The 19,428-nt window shown below is 44.1% G+C and overlaps 1 protein-coding gene across 1 annotated transcript in view; it reads right to left on the reverse strand.

Annotated features, from left to right (window-relative positions):
• Positions 1-235: 235 nt before the first annotated feature.
• Positions 236-19,428, reverse strand: part of aspm (assembly factor for spindle microtubules) — a gene marked incomplete at its 5' end in the record, with an annotated part of 36,726 nt that continues 17,533 nt past the window's right edge. Inside the window, 9 exons of the mRNA XM_079998220.1 lie at positions 236-452; positions 1,475-1,647; positions 1,739-1,915; positions 3,646-3,800; positions 4,106-4,298; positions 8,810-9,001; positions 9,325-9,471; positions 9,630-13,901; positions 14,170-14,364. Of these exons, the coding sequence (XP_079854346.1) occupies positions 350-452; positions 1,475-1,647; positions 1,739-1,915; positions 3,646-3,800; positions 4,106-4,298; positions 8,810-9,001; positions 9,325-9,471; positions 9,630-13,901; positions 14,170-14,364 (5,607 nt within the window). The 3' untranslated portion in view covers positions 236-349. The remainder of the gene's footprint in view (positions 453-1,474; positions 1,648-1,738; positions 1,916-3,645; positions 3,801-4,105; positions 4,299-8,809; positions 9,002-9,324; positions 9,472-9,629; positions 13,902-14,169; positions 14,365-19,428) is intronic.

Here is a 19,428-nt window from a genome sequence, read left to right on the forward strand (position 1 = left end):
TCAGACTGAATGTAAAATTAGTGTTGAGAATCCAGAGTCCCCCCCCCCCCCATGTATTTTTATATTCATTATTAATTAAACCTTAAATAAATGGATGAATAAATAAATAACCCTGCGTTATGTCCCAAATAGTCATGTCAAAATCAGTTATTGTGACTGGAGTCGTTCAATGAAATGAATGAACTGGCTTGCTCAAACTCAAAAGTCCATTTTATTTTATATACAACATGGGAAACGGCAGGTACCAAAAATGGAACAAAAACTATTTTGTAAAACATATACATGATGCCTAAAAATAAAAAGTGATAACAACACCTTCCGCCCCAAAAAATGCAAGACAAGACAATTTTTACAAGACAATTGAAAAGGTGTCCGCCACCATTTGAATGGCTCTCAGTGGATCTACGATGTCTTTGAGTTTATCCTTTCTTAGAACCCAGTCCGGTGCAAATCTGTAATAAGATAAAATAAAAAAAATAACAATATCAGTAATAATTAGTTATTGTATGCATATTGATTCAGATGTAGCTTTCAAGCAACAAATTAACTACAGGTAAAAAGTGCCCTGAATATCACTTATTTTTTTATTTTTATAGTGTGATTTGGACAAAATGAAATTGATGAATGTAATGTACCTTTTCCCCAATTACGGCTTGAGATCAGGTTAAATAGTCAAATAAAGACATTCTATATTGTATTTTTATGGACAAAAATTTAAGAATCACAACAAATACCTTTTCTAAGCAGTGTCTCTATTCATCCTACATTTCTGAATAAAATAAATGAACATGACCAATTGTATTCATTGCTTAAATGAAAACATGAAATGAAATATTCACTGTATGTCACTCGTTGCTTTGTGAAGGCCTATACATAGTAGCTGATAGGAGTCTGACCAGGTTCAGTGTGTGAAGATGTTTTTTGGTTGGTAGTGCCGTGACGGAATGAATATTTCTTACCGCGGGTATTGTGGTTTACTTTATTAAGGTCCTGGGTGATGAAGTTCTGTTTTTACTAGTAAAAGTTGTATATCATAGTTGACATACCTCTGTTACTGTTTTATGTGCTGGGTTATTTTTTTTTGCCAGGGATTGAGCTATTTTAATGTAAGGGCTTGCCTCCCCACATGCAAAGCTAAATCGAAACTGGCTGATTCAGTTTCGATTTAGCTCAATTCAGAGAAATGAAAACTAACGTTAAATCAAGGCCAAACACCCCATAGATTATAAGGAGCAAAGAGGTCCTAAGCAAACTGTTACATGACCTCTAGCACCATCTAGTGAATACATTTCCCCACTGTGGGACATTTTTTTGATAATATTCAATATTTGTTCCAAAACCATATTGACATTTGGATATACTGTAAACCTAAGAATTTGACCGCAAAGCCATAACTGAGCATGAATCATTGCATTCTGAACATAGCCATTGTAATTAATGTAAGAAACACAAATGAGTGGGCAGGACTACATACTTGGGCGGTGGCCGGGATTTCTGGGTTGTCGCTTGGAGCAGGAAGCTCCCATTGACAGAAGCGCTCATCTTCTGCTTGACCACGGTTCGTGCGGCGTCCAGCTTGTGCTTGCGGGCTGTGAGGCGGTAGATACTCGAGATCCTGTCCAAGGCTTTCGGGAGCCTCCTGGCCTCCTAGAGAATTTTTTTTAAAGAATTCTGAGGTTATTAACATGGCTCTCACATGAGTGCTTCAAAATTGAGTCAGTGGCCTCATGCTACGGACCATAGCCCGGTGATGGTCCTGTAGCAGGAGCGCCAGTAGAAAGCAGGCCTTGGTGAAGATGCTTCCTCCCTTTTCGGCCACCTTGTCCCCAGCCTTCTCGCGGTACCTCTGCAGCAGGTCCAGCAGCGTCGCCACAGAGTTCTCCACTGCATACACCGCCTCAATGGTTTTGTGATACTGGTTTAGGGGAAGGCAATGTCTTTTTTATGAAACAAAGGAAGAACTTGACCAAAATAGAATCACTTAGAAACACATCAGACAATGCTGTGTCAGTGTACTCAAAGGGCCTCATTCACCAACACAAATGTTCTAAATTCTTTCTTTACTATGTTTTGGGCTACACCAACGTTTATACAACAATTTTGTAACATTGAAAGCAATCACCTGTTATTACTGAAAAAAATTAATTAGTTGTTTTAACAGGATGTCTGAAAATGAAACCATTTTGCCGGATCAACAATGCATTTATTCGCATTTGCGAATTTAGGCTAAAATAAATAAATCACGGTGAATTCGACATTCAGCTATAAAAACGGTAGATGAATTTGTGGTTTTACCCACACGTGATGACAGTCTGACATAGCAAGATGATGACAAAGTGGCATCTGAAATGAAACCTCATTTCACAAAGTGGCTCATATGTGAATGTGCGTGTATTATGGGACAGGAAAGAAGGCAGTTGACATCACGGGCACAAAAGAAAAAAAATCTCTACGATAGGGCCTAGGCCCCCACTTAGAATTCTTTTGAAGAATTCCGAGAAAGCAAAAGTCCGAAAAAATAAATAAAATAAAAATTTGACTTTACTTTTAACTGTTGACACGGAGAACCTGTCGACAGTCAGTCAAATAGTTGACACATTTTAACATCTCTAGTTCTTACTTGATGATATTTTGACTTATGCTTGATGATTCTGAATCACTCTAAATTGACAGGTGCGTGCCCGCAACACCTAATTACCATAATACCACGCCCCCACTTCCCCATGTAAGTAGGTCTTGTGCAGTGACCATTTCTCAAAACAATGACATAACTATAACTAGAGTGTTCTTGGATTTCATGACTTTCAACTCGTTTGACACTCGTTGCTGGGTTGTACATTCTGGCACTGAAGTTTTGGGGGGCTCGACAGGATGATCCCAGATAGGGAGGTAGGGTTTGTAACTAGCAGTGTCTGGAAAGATTACGGTTTGTCGGACAAATTATAAATATACTGCTCATATCCATCGCTTGCACAATAGGCAGATGCATTTAATGATACAACCCATGTAAGCGCGTAATCTTTTGGCCGCTTAAAGGCAAATTCCCTAGGATCAATCAGGGCTTTGTTCCAATAACACATTTTTTTTTTCTTTTTAGGAGATGTTGGATGTGTAGTGGACACATAAATATTTAAGTCCATCACTTAGAATGGTGCTATAACAACCTTCTTATGCAAGTAAGGAGCAGGTAATTCATTTTTATTAGTAGGTTTTTTTCCCCTCACCCTTAAAATGCTAAAAGCTGCAATGTGTTATTTTCAGCCCCTACAGGGAGATCTAAATTATCATATACTGATAAAACCAAGAATAGCAACCAAGATACAAACCGAGAGCTCTATGTCTTGAAAAATAAAATCAGTCCGATGCAGATTCAAATTTTGGACTTTTCTTGTCTGACATTAATTTATACAATGAACATGGTGCACAATCTTACTTAAACAGGAGATCAAGTTTCCAGTGGGATAGAAACAGCCCATAGACGGACATTTGCTTTGTCAACACAGAGAGAGGAATTATAGATTATAGAGGCATATACTTCAATTTTAAGAGTAAGCAGGTCTACTGTAAGTGAGTCGTCGACATGCTGTATATCCCTTCTCCCAATCGCAGGCTGGAAGGTTGTGGAAAATACTCAGGTGCAGGTACCTTGGAAAGGTTGAGGAGAATCTGGATGGAGAATGTGATGACGTCCATGCAGGGAACGCTCCGGTTGCAGCAACGGATGAGAGTGAAGATCACCAGGGTGGCTCCGCTGTCTACCAGCCGCTCACAGCACTCTGGGGACAGTCTGGTTGCTGCCTCTGCACACACACACACACACACACACACACACACACACACACACACACACACACACACACACACACACACACACACACACACACACACACACACACACACACACACACACACACACACACACACACACACAGTGACATTACGGCAGGTGCCAGAGACACAGACATATTTAGAAGGCAACAGATACATTTATGAGGAGACAGATACATAAGGAGGGTGACAGGTGATAGAGAAAGAGGGATAAATCTTCCTGAATTACAGTTCATGGACATTCAAAATGGTAAAGCCTTGCTTTGTCTTTCTGTACCTAGGTTTTTTAGGGCCTCCAGGATGTAGGAGAAGTGCTTATAGTGAAGCAGGTAGTCCAGGGCCAAGGAGGTCTTGTTGCAGAGCTTGTCCTCTTCTTGGACATCAGTGGAAGCTTTACGCAGGCGGTGCCTGACCTCCACAAGCTTGGTGTGGTCTCTGAGCATGCGGGAGCGGTGTCCTCTCCACAAAGCCTGGGGAAATACATTTCACAGTGTGGTGAGGACTGGGCACCAATGATGAGGCAATTGGAAACAGACTTTTAGAGCTGTACAGGAGGGGCCGGTCACATTGCCCCAAATGGCTTACTTGGGTACACCAAGCAGTGAAAACCACTACTTGTACTAGCAAGCACTTTTACTGAGATCATCAAGTGATCACCATATTTTACCAATGATTAGTTGAATTAGGCCCATTACACCTCCAGCAGGCCCAACAGTAAACCCCCCAATAACCATGACTGGCACCCTCAGCCTATCACTATTCCATATATACATGCACAGTCAAAATCCTTAAAGTCCCTGTAAAGTGAATTCAGTGATTTGTTTCTAAACACATCATACATTTTCGAAAGTAATTGCTGAAAAAACGTGAGAAGACTGAACAATGTAGTACTGAATTGTGGAGTTAGACCGTTAAACTGATTTTAACCATTTTTGTGGATCGGATTTTTGGGCGGGGCTAAATCATGACTCGATGAGGTTGAGCGGTCATACTTGGCATGGCCACTCCCCCTAACACTATATAGACATCAGGTCAGAATCGGATCATCAGTGTTGAAATAAGCTAAGCTAACCTAACAGGCTGGAGTTTGGGATAAAACGCTGTTTTAGAAATGAACACCTTAAGTTAAAGGCGTCTTCAGGGAACTCATGCCATGGTCACCTGGAACAAAAAGGAAATGTCCCACTGGTTTGACTGCGCAGTTTGGTTATGTTAGCATTAGCTGCATGCTAGCAGGCCGCGAGCCCCAACCGGGCCCGTGGAGGAGTCAGCAGGGGGCACCGGAAGACGAGGAGTCCCACAGCCCGACAGTGGCACTTTAAGTTGAGCAACTAGACACACAGGACTGGTTTCAGCAAGACATCAGAACATTGAATTTACTTATTCCAATGTAAACGTTGAACACAATTAACATGATTTCAGCGTCTTCAGCGGATACACCCCCAGTGTTTCAGAACAGAGGGAACTGCCTTTTTTTGCCCCCATGATTTTTAAATCAAATTGTATATACTTGTCGATTTCTTTTTTTTTTTAAATAAATTATTCAAATTTGGCTGGATGGTTAATAACACATTTTTCTGTGGTGTGACAAACTAAGAACACATTTATTATCGCTTTGCAGGGACCACCACTCTCACTAGCACTGCACAAGCATGTTGCTACCCTCAGTCCCCACCACCAATACCATCCAGGTCTGCCCAGTGATGAATCCCATTGGCACCATTAATTCATGGTCAGTGACACTGGTTCCATATGAGCTTCCTTGGTTGTTACCATCCATCCACGACTAGCTTCATAAATACTGTACGGTCCTGCCCAGCGACTAATCCCACTGGCACTATTAATGCCTAATCAATGATTCCCTACCACCATTTCCATATGGGCCATCTTGAACGCTAGCATCCATCTTCAACTACCACCACCAATATAAAGCCCCTTTCACATATACAGACTTGCCAACCTTAGGAAAATATTTTCAGTACCAGAATAGTGTAACAGGCATTTGAGTTACTGCAGCTAAATGACTCCATCAGCTATTCACACCGTAGCCGCCTTATAATGATCACATCGTATGCCAGCTACCATGGCTAACTATACTGTATATAGTTATTTATCTCATTAGGATATACCCCTTGAAATGCATCATCTCATAAAGTTACTGAACATGTTTACCAACTCAAGATGCAACGATTGCAATTTTCTTGGCCAATCCAGATTCCTGATTTTTTTAAATGTCTGACCCTCAGATTCCGATTTGCTGTATATCGATGATCGATCACGCTCACGTGAATCGACAGCTGCACATATGGACTACCGCTGCAATTTTCAGTTACCACTGAGATTTCTGATTTTGACACTGTTTATTATGGGTATTTACTATGGAACAATGATAGAACATAAAACTGTCTCTGACTTAGAATATGGGACAGTCACCAAGTTTCAGTATAATTCAACCTGTAACTCTCACTGAGCTTTAGTAGTACACAACATATAACTAACATGGAAATGTCCAGTTCAAACTTCTAATGAAAGTCTCTTTCACTTTAAAGTTTACATGGTACTTTGCAAATAAATTGTAATCATTCCAAAAAATAAACTAATAAAAAAAGGCAGACTCTTCTCACTGACATTCTAATTCGCTCACCGTGCGTTAAACCAACTGAATCAAATCGAACAAATCGTTTTACTGAGTGATTCGTCAAGAACCAAGTCTCAAACAAGAATCTAACTTTTCATCACGATCAAGAGCTCCGCTGTGACAGTGATAGAAACGCAGTTTGCACAATGTTAGAATATTATCAGGGGATAAATAAGTAATGTATCTAATCTTCATTTACCTTGAAGTACCTCCGAACAGCCGACATTTTCTTTCTTTCTCTCATTTTTGAGCATCAACTACGCAACTGCGTTACATTACGTTGGAATCAGGTTTGAGTATTGGATCACTTTTACGAGTACAGTACAAGAGTACTGTATAGGGCGTGTAAATTTGACCGGCACAGAATCAGAAGATATATCGTCATTGGGCATAAAAGACACGTATAGGGTCTGAGAAGACACTGTATATATAATTTCCCTGTAGTTTCGTATTTCGTACATGCGTATTTTGACTAAGAATTGCATAGTTGGTACACAAAATGCCTGCTTGCGTGCTTGCATGCATGGTTGGCAGTTCTGCATATAGTTCTTGGTCGTGGTGTAACGTAGATGGTCCGTGCTGATCGCCCCCCATGGTTCGGCACACATGTGAACCGTGGATCAATTGCAAAATTGAACTATCATAGTGAATTACAGTATATAAGATTTTATTAAAACATTGGCGTCTTGAATGTTGCTTTCTTTTAAGGCCATGGGCAAGTTCCTTGCTTTAAGTGTTTTACAGAATAAATGGAAATATAAGTTATATCCCCCCCCCCCCTTTTTTTTGCTTATCCGAAAAATGATCCGATCAGTGACTTAAAACCGAGATACGATTTGAGACATGAGTTTTGTGATCCATTGCACACCTAGTTCTCGGTAAATCACTAGGATAACTTCCAGGCACAGCTAGTGAGTTTTACTATTAACTAATGCAGCTACACAAGAAAATTTCCACCTCGTGCCTTTTCACACATGCCATGATAATGCCGGAATAGATAGGGCAAGGCACAGTCCAGCAGAAGTCACCCGGTGCGATCACCGTCGGGCCCCCCCCACACCAGAGAGCGATAGACTGAGCAGCAGTGCAGGGAGCAACACACGGTCAACGATCATTCACTTGCGCGCACAAAGAGGACGTATCACACAAATAAAAATAAATACGCCTATGAAATAAATACAGAAATAAATAAACAAGGCAATAAATATACAAATGAGGGAGGGAGGGGGAGGTGCGCCCAGCGCAATAACCCTAACCCAAAGTTATTAAGTCAGTGTGATCAATTTCAACCTGTCCTACACTGTCTGCTCCTGGAGAAAGGATGTTCTCCACCCCTTCTACCTCTCCCTGTCCACTCGCTTTATGCAGAATGACATCATTGGGCATAAAAGACACGTCTAGGGTCTGAGTGGCATTTTTAAAAGGTATAACATTTAAGAACATAAAGACCTGTCTCCATAGAGACTGGATGTGTTTCAGATTCTCGTCTTTGTAGCCAAGCTTGGTAGTTCGAACCCGCCATTTTCATTTTCATATTTTTTCCTTTCCCTTCCTAAAATAAATAACTTTTCAAATATTTGTAGGAAATAAATATTCGTAAAACCCCACTCTTTGTGCTTGGCGGATACCATATCTACTTTACATGTTTTTTCCAGCACAGTTACTCCTTCCATTCACAACACAGCCGTGTTCAGATTATTGATCACTTCATACATCACTTGGTGCCTCAGTAGAATTAGAACCGCCCCCCATCTGAGTAACTTCACCCAAAAGCTGGAGAAATAACATGGGGACTGCCAGCACAAATCTTTTAAAAGAAAAAGGAATTTATACACGATGTCTGTGAGGAAACTGTGGACGATGGAAAAAAAAAATTCTGCTGTGCGTTTCTTTCTCAAAAAGAAATAAAAATAAAAACTTAAGTATTTGATAGATAGACTGCACATTTACATGAAACAAAAAATCCCTGCGTGCGGTGTCCCGTGAGGTGCAACCATCTGTGTAGCCGTTCTCTTGCCTCACAAAAGTCAGAACAAACTTTTAAATTAAGTCTTGTAGACCTAATATGAGTGAAGATTCAGCAACTGGATTGCTTATTTCTTGCATTAAATTTGTTCAGAAACAGCTTTCGGTGGACTGACAACATGAAATGAGTGAAAGTTTACGGACTAAATATGACGCAACACAATGGCTTGAGAGGCATGTTAGAATAGTTACAATGCATAATCTGAGTGGTACGTTCAGCAAAAAAACTTCAAACACATGTTTTGTGGACTTCAGAGACCTATATGAACTTGTTGAAAAGCAGCATAATAGGTCCTGTTTAAAGCAATATAAAAGTACCTGAGCCTTGATGATGCCCTGCTGAATCCTGAGCTGGCGCCTGAGCAGAACAAACCTCTTGGCGGCATGCTGGATGATCGAGGCAGCCTGGTGGCGTCGGACCAGCCAATGTCTGACTGCCCTTTGAGCCAAAACCACCTTCTTCCTTTCCTCCAGATAACTCTTCCTCTGCTGCCTCACTCGCACCCATCGCTGACAAAATAAAACAACCAAACACTAAGAACAGTTCAAGGGAGAGGTTTGGAAAAACTTTGAAAAGAGGAAGAGGCCGAACTAGTGTGAATAATTGGTTTAATCTCAATCAGAAGGTTTACATGCACATTCAATTTGCAATTTAATTCAGAAGCAGGCAACATTCTTCAATATTGCAACCACACTATTCCTAACATCTGATCTTTGGTGCTAAAATTGCCAGATACTGCTCTACTGCAAACGTTGATTTAGAAAATTTAACCTACACTTCCCCAAATCATTAAGCTTGCCGATAAGAACATCTTTGCATCTTCTTTGTGTACCTGGATGGTGATGACGCAGTGGATCTGTCTCTTGGCAGACTGCAGAGCCCAGTAGGACCTGAGGGCTCTCTGGATCCTTATGGCACACAGGTTGTGGAACACTGCTGCAGTAAAACGCAGCCTCCTCACTTCAGTGGCTTGTAGTGCCTAAGAGAATGTGGGATTCACCAATCGTGACAACTTCAAGAACAAGTACAAGTGTGTATATTTACAGGATTATAGATATTATATTTATATTTAAATTTTGTGTAACAAGAGGAAAGTGATACTGCCCGTTTCAAAAGAACCCGAATACTGGACCTTACCTGTTTTCTTACAATCCAGCCACGGCAGTACGCCTGCAGTGTGATGGCGGCCTCTCTCATGCAAGTGTAGTGGTGCTTCTCAGCCTTTGCCAACCTTGCTGCTCGTACCCTGCGCTGCAAGATGATGACAGCCTCTATTTTCTTCAGGAAAGCATGTCCCTGGATGGAGCTTGGCCAGAATGACTGGACCTGAGTTGCAGCCTCATTCTGCTGACCGACAACTCTCCTTACCCGCCAGCCTCTAAAAGTGGCCTGAAAGACGATGGCGGACTGTTTCAGTTTCAGGAAGTTCTCTCTGTCCCGTCTCTGAAGAACAGAGGCCCGGTAGTACCTCTGGATAGTAATGGCGGACATACGCATGGCTCTGAACTTGACTTCCCCTCTGTGCTTCCTGAAAACAGCCTGAATCACAGTTGCAGCCTGATGTCGCTGAGAAACCTCCATTCTGACCTGATGGCCTCTGTACGCCGCCTGGAGCAGGATCGCAGCCCTGCGCATCTGCTGAAACAGTTGAACTTGTTGCTTTGCTGCCAACATAGCCCGATACAGTCGCTGAATGACCGTGGTGGATGATTTCAAGGTGAGATACTGTCTGCGTTCCCGGTGAGCTCTGTAAGCTCGCTGGATAGCAAAGGCAGCCTGGTGCATGCGCCTCACTTTTTGCCTGCTTTTCATCCCCCGACAGGCAGATTGCAGTCTGATGACAGAATTTTTGAGTTGTTGATAATTTTTCAGCGCCAAACTTTTCTGTCTCTGAGCTCTAAACCTTTGCTGTACAACAAGGGCTGCCCAGCGTTTCCTCCTGAAGGCTGACTGCTGTTTGGACCGCTTGTAGTTGGCCTGAATGATGGTTGCAGCTCGGTGCAATTTAACAATGTTTCTCCTCACACAGTGACCTCTAAATGCGGCCTGAAGCACGATGGCGGACTGTTTCAGTTTCAGGAAGTTCTCTCTGTCCCGTCTCTGAAGAACAGAGGCCCGGTAGTACCTCTGGATAGTAATGGCGGACATACGCATGGCTCTGAACTTGACTTCCCCTCTGTGCTTCCTGAAAACAGCCTGAATCAGAGTTGCAGCCTGATGTCGCTGAGAAACCTCCATTCTGACCTGATGGCCTCTGTACGCCGCCTGGAGCATGATCGCAGCCCTGCGCATCTGCTGAAACAGTTGAACTTGTTGCTTTGCTGCCAACATAGCCCGATACCGTCGCTGAATGACCGTGGTGGATGATTTCAAGGTGAGATACTGTCTGCGTTCCCGGTGAGCTCTGTAAGCTCGCTGGATAGCAAAGGCAGCCTGGTGCATGCGCCTCACTTTTTGCCTGCTTTTCATCCCCCGACAGGCAGATTGCAGTCTGATGACAGAATTTTTGAGTTGTTGATAATTTTTCAGCGCCAAACTTTTCTGTCTCTGAGCTCTAAACCTTTGCTGTACAACAAGGGCTGCCCAGCGTTTCCTCCTGAAGGCTGACTGCTGTTTGGACCGCTTGTAGTTGGCCTGAATGATGGTTGCAGCTCGGTGCAATTTAACAATGTTTCTCCTCACACAGTGACCTCTAAATGCGGCCTGAAGCACAATGGCGGACTGTTTCAGTTTCAGGAAGTTCTCTCTGTCCCGTCTCTGAAGAACAGAGGCCCGGTAGTACCTCTGGATAGTAATGGCGGACATACGCATGGCTCTGAACTTGACTTCCCCTCTGTGCTTCCTGAAAACAGCCTGAATCAGAGTTGCAGCCTGATGTCGCTGAGAAACCTCCATTCTGACCTGATGGCCTCTGTACGCCGCCTGGAGCAGGATCGCAGCCCTGCGCATCTGCTGATACAGTTGAACTTGTTGCTTTGCTGCCAACATAGCCCGATACCGTCGCTGAATGACCGTGGTGGATGATTTCAAGGTGAGATACTGTCTGCGTTCCCGGTGAGCTCTGTAAGCTCGCTGGATAGCAAAGGCAGCCTGGTGCATGCGCCTCACTTTTTGCCTGCTTTTCATCCCCCGACAGGCAGATTGCAGTCTGATGACAGAATTTTTGAGTTGTTGATAATTTTTCAGCGCCAAACTTTTCTGTCTCTGAGCTCTAAACCTTTGCTGTACAACAAGGGCTGCCCAGCGTTTCCTCCTGAAGGCTGACTGCTGTTTGGACCGCTTGTAGTTGGCCTGAATGATGGTTGCAGCTCGGTGCAATTTAACAATGTTTCTCCTCACACAGTGACCTCTAAATGCGGCCTGAAGCACGATGGCGGACTGTTTCAGTTTCAGGAAGTTCTCTCTGTCCCGTCTCTGAAGAACAGAGGCCCGGTAGTACCTCTGGATAGTAATGGCGGACATACGCATGGCTCTGAACTTGACTTCCCCTCTGTGCTTCCTGAAAACAGCCTGAATCAGAGTTGCAGCCTGATGTCGCTGAGAAACCTCCATTCTGACCTGATGGCCTCTGTACGCCGCCTGGAGCATGATCGCAGCCCTGCGCATCTGCTGAAACAGTTGAACTTGTTGCTTTGCTGCCAACATAGCCCGATACCGTCGCTGAATGACCGTGGTGGATGATTTCAAGGTGAGATACTGTCTGCGTTCCCGGTGAGCTCTGTAAGCTCGCTGGATAGCAAAGGCAGCCTGGTGCATGCGCCTCACTTTTTGCCTGCTTTTCATCCCCCGACAGGCAGATTGCAGTCTGATGACAGAATTTTTGAGTTGTTGATAATTTTTCAGCGCCAAACTTTTCTGTCTCTGAGCTCTAAACCTTTGCTGTACAACAAGGGCTGCCCAGCGTTTCCTCCTGAAGGCTGACTGCTGTTTGGACCGCTTGTAGTTGGCCTGAATGATGGTTGCAGCTCGGTGCAATTTAACAATGTTTCTCCTCACACAGTGACCTCTAAATGCGGCCTGAAGCACGATGGCGGACTGTTTCAGTTTCAGGAAGTTCTCTCTGTCCCGTCTCTGAAGAACAGAGGCCCGGTAGTACCTCTGGATAGTAATGGCGGACATACGCATGGCTCTGAACTTGACTTCCCCTCTGTGCTTCCTGAAAACAGCCTGAATCAGAGTTGCAGCCTGATGTCGCTGAGAAACCTCCATTCTGACCTGATGGCCTCTGTACGCCGCCTGGAGCAGGATCGCAGCCCTGCGCATCTGCTGATACAGTTGAACTTGTTGCTTTGCTGCCAACATAGCCCGATACCGTCGCTGAATGACCGTGGTGGATGATTTCAAGGTGAGATACTGTCTGCGTTCCCGGTGAGCTCTGTAAGCTCGCTGGATAGCAAAGGCAGCCTGGTGCATGCGCCTCACTTTTTGCCTGCTTTTCATCCCCCGACAGGCAGATTGCAGTCTGATGACAGAATTTTTGAGTTGTTGATAATTTTTCAGCGCCAAACTTTTCTGTCTCTGAGCTCTAAACCTTTGCTGTACAACAAGGGCTGCCCAGCGTTTCCTCCTGAAGGCTGACTGCTGTTTGGACCGCTTGTAGTTGGCCTGAATGATGGTTGCAGCTCGGTGCAATTTAACAATGTTTCTCCTCACACAGTAACCTCTAAATGCGGCCTGAAGCACGATGGCGGACTGTTTCAGTTTCAGGAAGTTCTCTCTGTCCCGTCTCTGAAGAACAGAGGCCCGGTAGTACCTCTGGATAGTAATGGCGGACATACGCATGGCTCTGAACTTGACTTCCCCTCTGTGCTTCCTGAAAACAGCCTGAATCACAGTTGCAGCCTGATGTCGCTGAGAAACCTCCATTCTGACCTGATGGCCTCTGTACGCCGCCTGGAGCAGGATCGCAGCCCTGCGCATCTGCTGAAACAGTTGAACTTGTTGCTTTGCTGCCAACATAGCCCGATACCGTCGCTGAATGACCGTGGTGGATGATTTCAAGGTGAGATACTGTCTGCGTTCCCGGTGAGCTCTGTAAGCTCGCTGGATAGCAAAGGCAGCCTGGTGCATGCGCCTCACTTTTTGCCTGCTTTTCATCCCCCGACAGGCAGATTGCAGTCTGATGACAGAATTTTTGAGTTGTTGATAATTTTTCAGCGCCAAACTTTTCTGTCTCTGAGCTCTAAACCTTTGCTGTACAACAAGGGCTGCCCAGCGTTTCCTCCTGAAGGCTGACTGCTGTTTGGACCGCTTGTAGTTGGCCTGAATGATGGTTGCAGCTCGGTGCATTTTAATAACATTCCTTCGCACATGCACAGCCCTGCACATTCGCCACTGCGCCTGAATAACAATTGCATGGTATCGGAGAGACTGGTAGGTCCTCTTGGCAAAATACATCCTCCACTGAGCCTGTATGGATCAGAAGAAGATCAGGGTGATGGGTACAGATATTTTCAGGGCAACTGCAAGGTCACCTTGTTCTTGCAGCGAAAACTAGAAATATTTCACTAGCATATAAAGTAACTGAGCTCCTAGCATGAGGTCCTACATAAATTATATAACTACGTTTGAGTCTTATAAGTTAATCCCCTAGCAGAGCAATTTGCAAAGCCCTTATGAAGCTATTTGGCATGTCAGAGGAGTTACACATCTACAGGAATAAATGAACTGCAGTTACCTGGATGACAGTGGCTGCAGTTTGTCGGACAGCCCGGAGTTGAGTTTCTCTCTTTCGTCTCAGCGCATTACGAGCTGCATAACCCTTCCAGCGTGCCTGGATGATAACAGCAGCCCAATTTCGCCTCTCAGTCTGTCGCCTTTGGAGGAAGCTCCTCACAAGCACCTGGATCTTGGCTGCAGCGACGTTTTTTTCCTGTGGTCAAAAAGGATTAAATACAATAAAATTTAAAGAAATATAAATAAAAGGTGTAGAATGTCAATTAAAGTCACCAGCTAATTTCACCTCCGGCTTAACACCCTCTGTTCATCTGGAGGCTATAGTTGCTGAGTCACAAAGAGGTAGAACAAACAGCGTGGTTTCATTGGTGATATGTATTGGTCTCACCAATGAAAACCTATTTCATTGGTGAGACGTAACATCTTAGATATGCATACATGCATATGCATACAGATATGCATATAGTTCAAGCTATTAGTCAACTAATCGTGGCAAGTTCATGCTATTCATTTAATTATTTAAATATATGGTTTTGGGGCATCAGAAAACAGTTTGCGTTCCAGGGCTGAGAAAGAATGTTACAACCAAAATTGTTGTTTTTTTACCTGTGCTTGCAGCAAGCTAGGCATACAACACAAACAAGTATTTGTATGCTATTGCATCTAGGACAGAGTTAGTCTGCAAGTAGATTTCAATTTCTCAACCTGCAATGCAACGCTTAATTCTTAAATCGTCAAGAACTGCTGCAATACCTCTGTCCTGTGGACAACCTGTATGATGACAAGATTAGTTTTTTGTTAGATAGAGCCATCACCAATCCCCGCTCTTTGAAGGAATTATTTTACCATGTTTTGGTCTTTAAACAACTAATCACTACTCCAAGAGGGGGAGATTCACCATGGGTGAGAAACGTAAACATAGAACGAAACAGCATTTACACGGAAAACATAAACATTGGACGACAACATGTTTTGAAAAACAGAGTTAATCAGGTCCAGGAAAACTGAAAAAGAAATTGGGCACATGGACTCTTCCTGTCATAGTTATGGCAGTAAAAGAGGAAGAAAAGGAGAGGGATGCAACCAGGAGGGTGCTGGGGTACGTTCAAAGCAGGTGTTTGTGTTGTGTGTTTGTGTGTGTGTGTGTGTGCACACATGTAATGGACTTATCCCAATTGGTTCTGGTCTATAAGGTTGGTTGTGGCGGACAAAGGGGCGTGGTCAAGCACCGGCTGCAGACAACAGCACTGTCCCCTTTCCCGCAACCACTAAGTTGCCTCAAATCGCCGCTGATTGGTCCGACCCAAGGCAGGGAGTTTTCTTAATGTTTGTCTGTCTTACAGAGGAGATCAGTGCACGGGCTCATGGGCAGCCAAGCAGCGGACCGCCATACCCCCTGCGCCGGAGAGGATCATTATCATCAAGATTATTATTACAATAATAATAATCCTCAGCTATTATATATAATTGTGGCCAGCGTGCCGGATTGTGAAATGGACAATAAAACTCTCGCCATGTTGTCGCACCACGGCCAAAAGACTCCGTCTCCCTCCCTAAACTCTCTGTGGGCAGCCACCTCCACAAGTGGCCCCTGAGCAGAGGCCCGGGAGGGGCAGAACGCCTTGTGAACCTGGAGGAAGAGCAGTACTACCTCCGCTGCCAGCTGGGGCATATCTGGACAGGGGTGCGGACACTGCGGGGCGGCCCAGTCACGACCGCCACGACTGTCCATGGATGGAACTCGGCCAGGTGGTCGGGGTTGCCGGCCCGTCGAGCCTTCCCCCCATACTGTACCGCATACTGTGTCACTGCTCAGGTTATTCGTGATGCTGTATTGCTGCGCCGTACTGTTGTATACTGTGCTGTATTATCCCAAACACTACCTCACTTTATTCACATGCCACTTTAATGCACGTATCTGTATATACATAATTGCCTATTCCATATACATAAACATATTCCCTCTATGTATTCCATTTTATTTCATTTTATTGTATTTTAGTTTATTCTATATATTTTTATTCTATAAGTATTCGACTTACTGTATTACGTTTTAGGAGTCAGTTAGTTGGTCTATTAGAAAGAAATTTTTCCTAGGACATATTGTGTGTTATCACCGGGTGCGTTGCATTACATTTCACTGCATATATGTATGAAACTATGTATGTGTATGTGACGAATAAACCTCTTGAATCTTGAAAGGAGCCTACCAATTACCAGTAAGGCTACAAGGGGGTAGATATCAGGCTTTGCTGGACGACGGTCCAGCAACGCCTGGTTCGACCCGAGGGTTTGGTGGAGGCGTCACAGGTGGAGGTTCGTAGTGTGCATGGGGATATTCACACGTATCTGATGGTCCGGCTCAAAATTCGTTAGAAGGGAAAAAAGCATAGGGTACAGGCTGCGGTTAGTTCCCGCCTGTCGCACTCCCTGATTTTGGGCACGGATTGGCCAGGGTTTGACGCGTTGATGAGAGAGGCTGGAGGAGTGCGATCACGACATGTAAGGAACTGTGAGTGTTGCGTGGCGCACGGTGACACAGAGGAGTCAACAGCGGGCGCGACGGGTGCAGGGATCCCAAGTAGGGCCCCCCCCACGTTCCCTTTAACCTTCTTTATAGGCGATTTTCCGTTGGAGTAGTCGCGGGACGACACCCTACGCAGGGCCTTTGAGGGGGTAGTTAAAATCGATGGTGTATTGACACGCAGACGCCGTGCTCTCTTACCCATATGTTTCGGTGATTAGGGACAGGTTATATTGAGTGAGCCGTGACACTCAGAACAGAGGAAATAACCCAGTTGTTGGTGCCGAAGAGCCCGCTTCTGTTGGCTGGGCATTTGGGCAGATGTGCGTAAATGGTACGCTGTGTGTCCTGAGTGCTAGCTAAGATAAGCAATTGGTCAACTTGATACAAAAAGCAATAAGTGCTTTTAATGTTTTTCAGTTTATTTTACTTGTTCAGTGGGAAAAATCCAGTCTATCTTGAACTTGAACAAGTACATTGAAATCTGGCTGAATGTCTGAGGTGGATATCCGAAGGACAGCTGAGAGGTGACCATTGATTTGTTGAACTTCATCACTGTCTGTTCACAGATTCTAGTCCTCTTTGGAACCATCTATGTGATGCTTCCAAAGAGGACTAGAATCTTCTGAGCATGCCTCCTCATGTGTGGGAAGTTCTCCTATTTGAGGGAAGAGTAAAAAAATCAAGCAGTGAGGCTGATCTAAAGTGCTCTGCCAGAAATGTGTCAGACTGCAGGTCAATGAGTTCCATCTGAACATCACTGGGTGCATTATCCACACTGCAGGTGAAGGAAGAAGAAAGCATGTGCATTTCACTCTCGACTGTTTTAAAGTCTTGAAATCGCCTTGAAAACTCACACTGCAGTGCTTCTAACATTGATGAGTACCTGTGGAGGTGATTAGCTGATGGTGTGGCTTCCTTCAGTGTTGGCAAGTGGGTGAGAATGTTGTCCTCCATTTGGCTTGAGAGAAGCTGCAACTTCCTCATGAAAGCCTTCACTGCGCTGTACATTTCATGCACAAAAGGGCCCTTGCATTGCAGTTTGACATTTAATTCATTCTTTAGTGCAGTCACACCTACAGCAAAACCAAGGTCTGCCATCCAGTCTGCATTATAAAGCTGTGGGGTGGCATTTCCTTTCTTTAAACAGAACTCTTGAATCTCTTCCCTCAGGTCCCAGACATTTTTCAGCACTTTGCCCAGGCTGAGCCACCTGATAACTGTGGTAGCTTATGTCACGATGTTCAGTCTCATTTTCCTCCAAAAGTGCAACAAACTGTGATTCATTGCTCTTGCCCTGATGAAGTTAACTATTTTAGTTACAACATCAACAACATGGTTAATTTTTAACACTGACTTACACAACACTTCCTGATGTATAATACAATGCAGAAATGTCAATATGGGTTCGTTTCTGTCACTTTATCCTGCATTCTCTTCAAAAGTCCAGATTTGGACAACCATCTGCTGTCACACCTGCCAGCTTGTCCCATTTCAGTCCCAACTTGTCCAAACGTGCACTTACCTCCGTGAACAAATCACTCCCAGTTGTTGTCCCTTTCATTGACTGCATGGCTGCCAGCTCCTCTGTGATTTTAAAGTCTGAAGTTATCTCACGTAAGAAGATGAGTAGCTGGGCAGTGTCACGTACGTCGCAGCTCTCATCCAAAGTCAGGGAAAAATAGTAAAAAAAAAAATAAAAAAAATAAATAAATAAAAATTGTCAAAGTTGACCACTCTGTTCTTTAGCTGAAGCTCAAGATTTCGTCAGGAGAGGGGCACGTTCTCAAATGCTCCTTTCTTCCCCGGGCATATTAGTGCTGCAGAGTCCAACAAACACTCCTTAATAAACTCTCGGTTTACTTTTTCTAGCGATTTTGTGGGTTATGACATGTCTTGACAGCTGCATCCCTAGATATGCAAAGTTTAGTAAAAAAGTCCTTGTTGGTTTTTCAGCTTAGCTAGCAAAGCATCCAACTCCCTTGTGCGCTCTTAATCAAACTAGTTAATGTATTTCTCCTCATGTTTGGTCACGTAGTGGCGATTCAAATAGTAATCCTTGAACGCAGCAACCTGTGTACCACAAACTAAGCACACTGCTTTACCTTTGACTTCTGTAAATAAACATTTAGCAGTCTATGTCTTGTTGAAAATGCGGCATTCAGTATAAATTTTTCTCTTTTTGGCGTGAGCTGACATTTTGAGGGCTAGCTGGCCAGCATCACTTGTAGCTGTTCACCCACGCATGCACGCCCTTCCGTAAATTAAAAAAAAAAAAAAAGTCACGCTTTTCAAAATAAAAGCAACACAGTTGTATTGCGTGCACAGCATAAATACTTTGCCCTTTATGTTCTAATTTACGATTGACTTCATGCTGGCCAGACATGGTCGCCCGAAAGGCCAGAATTGGCCCACGATCCGTAAAATGCACTAGGTCTGGGTTAAGTACAGCTCGTTTTTTCACAACACTTGATTTAACCAAAGGCTACTGGCAGATTACCTTGTCTCAGGAGTCCAAGGAAAAGTCTGGGTTCTCCTCGCCATTTGGCTTATACCACTTTCGCACACTTCCGTTCAGGTTGTTCAGTGCCCCAGCCACCTTTCAGAGACTCATGGGCCCCGTCCTGTATCGGCATGTAGCATACGCCACGGCCTACCCAAATGAAGTTATTATTCACAGAGACACCTGGGAGTGGCTTATGCAGAATGTGGGCGCTGTGCTGAGTCCCTGGCTGG

The sequence above is a fragment of the Zeus faber genome (assembly GCF_960531495.2).
Source record: "Zeus faber genome assembly, chromosome: 1".
Lineage (NCBI taxonomy): Eukaryota > Metazoa > Chordata > Actinopteri > Zeiformes > Zeidae > Zeus > Zeus faber.